We start from the raw sequence: 8,223 nt of genomic DNA, 5'->3' as shown, positions 1-8,223 counted from the left end.
GGAGGGAGAGCACCCCCAGAGCCCCTGCAGCCCCAGGGTCAGCTTGGCATTAGTGAACCTAATGTACACAGCACAGTTGGTGGCGCTTACCCCATCTCCAGGAAAGCCGGGGAAGGAAGCAGGAAAGGTCAGAAAGAACAACTGAGCTCTGAACAGAGCAACAGAACCTGAACTAAAAGCCAGCCCCAACACAGGCGGCAAAGTGGGAGCGGCTTGGTGGCAGGCTGTCTCGGGTGATGGGATTAAAGCGTGTCCTGTCCCTGCCCAGCATGTCTCCTCCACCTTCTAAATGACAGTGTAGAAAGTCTTTATGGGGACAGGGGTGTCAGGACTGGCTGGGAATCACATGGGTATGTGTCTGGGGAGGGGACAGGCCGTTTTTAGCCAGGGTAAATGGAGACAGCCTGATTGGCACGAGGGGAGAGTTGCCCTCCTTCAGCCTTAACGCTTTTAAGAGCCTGTGGGCCCCTCATCTCACACACGAGAAGGATGCGATCTTCCTTAAGCTGTAAATCCTTCCTCCTACTCTGCTACACTCTCCGTTTCATAAGCCGATTCCAGGCTCCAAAGCAGGGGAGGTGGAGAAGAAAGAGGAAAGGACCCGAGAGTGGCTAAATTCTGCACCATTCAGGAGTTAGAAGCACGTATCATCTCGCGCTTTCCTTCGGCAAATATTGACAGGCACCCGAGCTGGGCTGGGAGCAGAGAGCCACTGAGGTGAACTGGAAACCTAGTCCTTGTCCTCCCGGTGTCCCCGTCTGGACATCGAGAAGTATCCTGTTAATCTCTGCGTCCCCGAAGGAATGGGAGGGAGGATAATAAATCTGCCCTTCAGAAAAAGGTTTTTATTTATTTTGCTGTTTTTTTTTTATTTGTTTGGCTTGGTTTTAAGATAGGGTCTCATATGGTCCAGGCTGCTCTTGAATTCCCTTTTGGGGGGGGGCAGTGTTGGTTTTTTGAGATAGGGTTTCTCTGTGGAGCCCTGACTATCCTGGAACTCGCTCTGTAGACCAGGCTGTCCTCGAACTCAGAGATCTACCTGCCTCTGCTGGGATTAAAGACGTGCACCACCAGTGCCCAGCTTCCTCTTGAACTCCTAATACGCATGTCTACAGGTATGCACCACTGAGCCCAGATTGCTAGCTTTCGTTCCTTCTTTCTTTCCTCGAGGCAGAGTTTTCCAGGAAAGATTGGAACTCACCGTGTAGACCAATTCAGCTTCAAGCACCTCTCCTGCTTCATCTTTAGGGGTGTTGTGTTTGCATTTTGAGACAGGGTCTCATTCTGTAGCCCAGGCTGTTCAAAGTAGTGGGCCCAGGTGGTCTTCACTTAGCCTCTCAAGTCTACTGACTGCTCCATCACTGCAGGTGCCGGAAAACCTTTCGATTTTAACAGTAGCTACTGCTGCAGGGAGGAGCAAGGCCCAGCATCAGGGTCACATTTCCTTAAAAAACTCACCTGGAGGGTGGGGGGCACTGATCCATGGCCTGCCATTCTTTCCCTCTGTTTGTGAAAAGTGAGAGACCAAGGACATACAGGGGAGGGCAATTGGCCTGCTCCCTAGGGCCTGGCCAATCTTCTGTGGCACAGAGGCCACTTCCTCCAGTGGTCTTGAGGTGGCCAACTCAAGTGGGCTCTGGCCAGGCTGTGCCCAGAACTGGGATATCCCAGGACCCCAGCCAAATGTCCAGGTTTTGGAAACAGAGCACTGATCCAGGCTTGCCTCTCTGCCATTTTTGTGCTGGGGGTCCTTATTGCAGAAGGGGAAATGCCCTCTTCACCCATGTCTCAATCAGAACACATAGAGTGAAGGAACATTGGGATGTTGGGGAGAGGGAGAGGGCGGGAGCCACCTTTCTGGCGTATTCCAGGCTGCTTTGATCTCTAAGACTCTGTCCCCTTACTTAAAAAGAAGGAACCAACCGCTCATCCAAGGCCGCCGGGATCCGAGTCCGCAGAGCTTTAAGCTGAGCCCCCTCGTGGGTCCAATTCAGACAACAATTTGAGTGAGGCTTTGGAAAGGGTCTCTGGTGGGGTGCGCCTGAAGCGCTTGGCCCTACAGAACCCCTCCCTCCCCGCGCAGCGGCCGCGCTCCTCCCCCGGTTCTGCCTCCCTACCCCCCCTCCCCTCGCTCCCTCTCCCTCCCGCCCGAGCCCGCGCCGAGCCCGCGCCGGAGCCGGAGCCAGAGCGCGGGCAGCGCGGAGCGGGCGGCGGGAAGGCAGTGGTGTCCGGCGACCCGCCGCCCGGCTCAGTCCCCGAAAGACCCTGGCTCCGGACGCCCGCTGAGGTCAGAGGGAACCGGGGACTGCGCAGGCGAGCTTCCGCCGCCCTACTCCACCGTGAGCAGTCCGAGGTGAGCCCCGGGGGAGGACGCGCCCACCGGAGGAGGTCCAGCCCCGCGCACTCCACACCGAGCTCACTTGTGTCTGGAGCCGCGAACGTAGCAGGAGGCGTCGGCCCGGAGCCAGCGCGGACAACAAGGCGATCTGTCCCGGAGGGCGCGGGGGAGCCGGGCAGAGCGGCCGCGCGCCGAGCCATGAGCGGGGCGCAATAGCAGAAGGCGCGGGCTGCATGGAGCGCGCTGGGACGCGGGGACAGCGCGGTGGCCGGCGCCTGCATGGGCTCCCGCTCGCATTCCGGCTGGCGCTGCTGCTGGCTGGGTCGCCGTCGGGCCGCGCTGGGGCTCCCGAGACGCAGGAGCCCGCAGCGTCCGGCACCGTGGCCCCGGAGGGAGGCGACCGCTGCCGGGGCTACTACGACGTGATGGGCCAGTGGGACCCGCCCTTCAACTGCAGTTCGGGTGTCTACAGCTTCTGCTGCGGCACGTGCGGCTACCGCTTCTGCTGCCACGACGGCCCGCGCCGCCTGGACCAGAGCCGCTGTTCTAACTACGACACGCCAGCCTGGGTGCAGACTGGCCGGCCGCCCGCCCGTGCCCGAGACACTGCCGCCCCGCGCGATCCGGCCCGCGAGCGCAGCCACACTGCGGTCTACGCGGTGTGCGGTGTCGCCGCGCTACTTGTGCTAGTTGGCATCGGGGCACGCCTGGGCCTGGAGAGAGCGCACAGCCCGCGCGCTCGGCGCACGGTGACCAGGTGAGCGCGCCCTCCGGTCCCGCCATGTCCTCACAGTCCCCGGCTGGGTCCAAATTCCCCTGCAACTGTACCCTTCTCGACCCCCTGTAAGTCTCGACCTCTCTGCAGCCTCTTTCTCCTTTTGTTTTTGTTTTTGTTTTCTTCTGGGTCTGTCTCTCTTGCCCCCGCAGGAGACACCTGGTACCTCACCCCTTGACCTTCCCTGCTTAGACTGGGTTCTGGGTCATTCTCCTTGTAGCTCTGCACCTCCTCTGCAGAAGAAGAAGAAGAAAAAAAAAGTCGGCATCCAAGGGAGGAGGCATTGACGATGACCAGGCAGGACACACACGGACTGGGGCAGTACTGAGGGTGGGCTCAGGCGGAGAGAAGGGAGATGTTGGTGCTTGGCGGATTCCCCTGCTGCGGCTCCCGCTTTCCCCTCCCTCCTCCCACCTCCATCCATTTTCCCAACCCAGTGTGACTCAAACCTGACCTTCATTCCTTGGAGTTTCAGAAGCATCCCCTCAATAGCCCCCAGGGGAAGGTCTGTCTCTCCAGTTGCACAGATTGGAGGGGGAGAGAGACCAGTGTGTTTAAGGACCTGACAGGTGCTGGCTGAAGTTTTGAGCTTATTTTGAGTTTTCAGCCTAATGGGAATTCTGTGCCGATCCTGAAGGCTCCCCCTCTACCTCCTCCACTTATGCCCCCAGCACATCCCATACCCTGCTGGTGCTGGCCTGTCCACCCATGTCCCAGCCTGCTCAGACTGTTGACACCACATGCAACAGGCTGCAATTGGGAGTGACAACAGAGGGAGGTCCCCCCAACACACACACATGCACACACATGCGCACACGCACACACACGCACGCACACATGCACGCATGCACACACATGCACACACACGCATGCACACACACACGCATGCACACACATGCACACACACACACGCATGCACACACACACATGCACACACCCTTGGAGGACCAGATGTGGGTGTCCCAGAGGCAGAGCTTGAGACTTGTCGCCAGCAGACCATTTTAGCCCATCTCTTCCAGGCAGTTGGAGAACAGAACTGGGGGCCTGGATCTTGTGTTTCTCTCCTAGCTATTGAGTTGTCAGCGTTAGCAAGGGGTTCTGAATGTTGCAGAGGCAGAAAGAAGCTCAGCCTCTGAATTTGGGATCTCTCCTGCAGGACAGAGGTAGCAGTGGGGAGGACGGAGAAACAGTGGGAACTGAGGCCCCTTGTGGTAGAGGGGTGTTGGGCTAGTTCATGGCTGGCTCGTTGATGTGCAACATGATCAGCAACGTTCAGATATGGTTATGTCCCTATAACAATGTGCCTTGACTCTCTTCTTTGGGCTCCTAGGTGAGTGTGTTCTGAACCCCTGCCCAAGTTTCTCTTTAATTCTGCCATGCTGATGCGGATGACTTGGGGAGGGGGGTTGGAGTCAAGATTGGAGTCTGTGCAAAGGCCCAGGGGCATGACGATTCCTCCTTTCCTTGGGAGAGCTGGGTTATCCGTGCCTGTGTGGCATAGCTTGTCCCACTGAGTGGGACAAGGAGAGGTCAACTCAGACAGGCTGCAGACCCTTTTAGAGCCTGCCGCTCTGTAGCTAATCCTGGGCTACCTCAGGTGTCTTCCAGTGTGCCTCTTCATTAATCAGTCAGAAGGAGGGTCAGGCAGAATAGGAGGAAATCATGGGTTCTGGCAGCTGAGCTGAGGGCTGGGCTGCCTAAGGGAAGGCTCAGTCAGACACTGCCACAGCTGGGTGGGGGCTGGGTGTTCTGGGTACCCAGGGAGGCAGCTGCCCAAGGTCACACAGCCTTTGGGTACAGAGGGATCTTCGTGGCTTCCCTGTTTTCTTCATTGTCTGCCTTCCTTGCTTGTGTGGCAGCTAGGTCCCAGGCCCAGCAGAACCCCACATAGCGGGAGTGCAGGTAGGTAAGGGAGACCTTGGAAGGGGAACTCTGGTAGCATTTGAGTGAAGGAGTATGGGAGAAGTTGGGGAGAAGGATACCAGATGCAGAGAGCTTCGCTGGGCCAGGAGGCTCAGTAGGGAGGGTCTCGGAGAGTGAGCCACAGGAAGGAGCTTCAGGAACACAAGGTGGCCCTAGTTCCGTATGACCTCATTACTTTCCTGACCTGCTTTGGGAGATAGCCATCTTGGGGCCACAAGCGAGGCTGACAGGTCATGCCTGGTAGGGGAAGCGAGATATCCCAGGTCAATCACTAGAAAGGACAGAAGGGGGGCTCAGAGAGGCTCAAAGAACTGCCCAGAGATACAAAGTGAGCCCATGGGGGACTGGGGTGATGGCTGCTCTCTCAGAGGACCCAGGTTCAATTCCCAGCAACCACATGTTGGCTTATGACAGCGCTTCTCAGCCTGTGGGGGGAACGACCTTTCACAGGGGTCACCTAAGACCATTGGGAAACACAGACATTTACATTATGATTCATCAACAGTAGCAAAATTAGTTATGAAGTAGTAATGAATATAATTATATGGTTGCAGTCACCGCAACATGAGGAACTGCATTCAAGGGTCACAACATTAGGAAGGTTGAGGACCACTGGTTTATGACCATCTGGAACCCCAGTTCCAAGAATCTTCTGGCCTCTGAGGGTACTGAGCATGCATGCGGTGCACAGACATGCATGCAGGCAAAGCCCCGGTATGCATAAAATGCTAAAACAATTCAAAGTGAGACAGTGGTGACGGTCACCAGCCTTATCTAACTGGAGAGTCTGAGACCTACAAGTCCCTTCCACATCTTCTTCTCCATAGGACACTAACAGAGCTTCTCAAACAGCCAAGCTCCCAGGAACCACTGCCTCCACCTCTGGGCCCACCCCTGGGTAACTGTGTCCAGGTCCAAATGGGTGATGGTGTTCTTCGGGGTTCCCCTCACAACAGCACAGGTGAGTAGGCTAGTGGCCGGCCATTGGTCCGCGGGAGTGGGGAGAGTTGATTGGTTGGCTAGGGAGCGGGGTAGGGGTTGGGGGTGGAAATGCTGCCTGCTGTCTATAAACGAGGGGGTTGCCTGTGCAGGAGTGTGGTTGGGGTCCGGACAAGTCCTTGGTGGAGAGGAACCATCCTTTTGCCTCCTGTCTCCTGGGCAAGGATGCTGTGAGGAAGGCTCCAGATTCAGGATACGCTGGCTAGAGCTGTGGTTCCGAGGCTCTGGCTTGTGGGCCTGGAACCCATTTCTTGGTCTTCTTGGCCGTTCCTCCACTATTTACATGGAGTTCGGTGCACCTCCATCTCTGGGGAGCGGTCCAGGGATTTAGCACCTTGCTAGCTAGCGAGCCATGCATTAGGGTAGCACCCTTCAGGGCTTGCTGCCATTGTTCATGTTATTGTGAGCTAAGCCAGAACATTCTGGAGAGCTATCCATGCCCCAGGTTGCCTGCAGTTGCTATTGGGAAGGGTGTTGAGAAGAAGTGGTAGCGCAGGCAGGGTCAGTTTACTGTCTTCACCCCTCCACCCCCGCCCCGCTCCCTTCCAGACAAGAAACGCCTCAATAATGCGCCTCTGGGATCTGCCACCCCGGGACCCCCGCGCGGTCCCCGGCTGCAGGGTGGTAGCAGCCTGACGTTGCAGTCCGATTACACCAAGTTCGCTACTCTCAAAGCAGCAGCCCTCAAGGCCACAGGTGAGGTGCATGTTGCTGGCGCCAGTTCCCCAGAGATGCTACCTTCTCTCCCTCGAGAGCAGCCCGCTTGGCCAATCCGAGCTCAGGACATCCCCAAGCAGCCAATTGACTCCCTCCTCAGCAGCTGGCCCGTCTCCTAAATCCAGTGCCGTGTCGCCTGACCCTGTCTCCTCCCTTCCGCCCTGCAGAGGCTGCACCCCAGGACTTCTATCAACGTTTTCCCTCTACGGAGCCGGCCCCACGGACCCTCCCAGCCCGGACCCCGCGTAACCCGGAGGACTTGCCTGCGCTGCTCGAAGCCTGTCCCTGGGCCCCTCCAGGTTACGTACCTCCCACCGGCCCTGTCGCATCGGTCCCCTATGCGGCATGGACCGCGGGCCGCCCCACGCGGCCGGTCCCCCGTGGTCACTTGGTGGCTCACGTCTCCCCTGCACCCCGGCGGCCCAGCCACGTGCCACGGCGTCAGTTCAGCGTGGAGAAGTTGCCCGAAGCCTTCAGCACGCAGCCTGCCACCTTTTACAGCAGCGCCGGCGCCGGCAGAGGGCCCCGGCACCTAAGCACCAACAGCAAAGCTGAAGTCACTGTCTGAAATGGAACCACTGGAGCCTTCTGTGGGGTCTGGGGCCCCAGGTAGTGGAGTGGCAGTGCTGGCTTCGATCCACACGGGACTGGGGACATTTGGAGCCTGTGGCTAAGGGGCCAAAAGGGTAGGGCCATGTGTTCTGTCCTTGGGAATGCAGGGCTATCCTTTCCTGTGTAAATAAACCCTCTAATGTGGTTCCTGTCTCAAGGGGATAGTCAGTCATTGACTGTACATGACAGCAGTGCAAGCCCCAGAAAGGTGGCCAGAGAGGATGGCTGGGTTAATTCCAAACATTGCTCAGAGCAGAATGAGCCATAGAAGAGCGGTTAGGCCTCAGTGTCTTAAGATCTGGGTTCAGGGGAAAGGGTCCATGTGTTCTTCTAGAGGCTAGCCACTCCCCTCCTCACAGCTGATCTCTCACTCAACAGTTTCAGTTAGCTCAGCCTGGCTGATCCTCATGGACATAGTCTGGCCCTGGACCGGCTCCTAGCTTGAAGGCTGCTTGACCAGATTGGCCCAGGGCCACCCCCCTAATGGGTGCGGGCCACATGGACATCTGGTGCTCAGGATAGAGGAGCCTAGCCTCCTCCCAGGAGCTGCTCTGGGGTTAGGGGGGTGGAGATGTTGGAATGGGAGCCTAGCAATGCCCCTCCCTTGGGGTTGCTCCCGCTGCACAGGGTTGGCACTGCCAGCTCTTTCCCCCTTCCTGCCAGAAGCTCCCAGTACCTGGCTGAAGCCCAGCGTACTGTCATTGCCTCTTTGCACCTTCCCCAGTTCCTCAGCTCCAGGTTCTGCTGTGTGTGGGGATACCCTAGCTACAGGCCTTCCTGTGTTCCAAAGGGTGGCACACTGCTGTCATCTGTTGCCATCTCTAACCCTAAGAGATCTCGGGCTGTCTGCAGATAAGGA

The 8,223-nt window shown here is 57.8% G+C and overlaps 1 protein-coding gene across 1 annotated transcript; it reads left to right on the top strand.

Moving 5' to 3' along the window:
• Positions 1-2,571: 2,571 nt before the first annotated feature.
• On the top strand, positions 2,572-7,320 carry Shisa8 (shisa family member 8). The gene is made up of 4 exons (XM_038344270.1): positions 2,572-3,095; positions 5,864-5,997; positions 6,585-6,731; positions 6,920-7,320. Exons 1-4 carry the CDS (start codon positions 2,572-2,574, stop codon positions 7,318-7,320), a joined length of 1,206 nt encoding a protein of 401 aa, XP_038200198.1.
• The last annotated feature ends 903 nt before the right edge of the window (positions 7,321-8,223 follow it).

The sequence above is a fragment of the Arvicola amphibius genome, chromosome 9 (genome assembly GCF_903992535.2).
Source record: "Arvicola amphibius chromosome 9, mArvAmp1.2, whole genome shotgun sequence".
NCBI classification, from domain to species: Eukaryota; Metazoa; Chordata; class Mammalia; order Rodentia; family Cricetidae; genus Arvicola; species Arvicola amphibius.
This window is presented reverse-complemented; position numbering and strand designations above follow the sequence as displayed.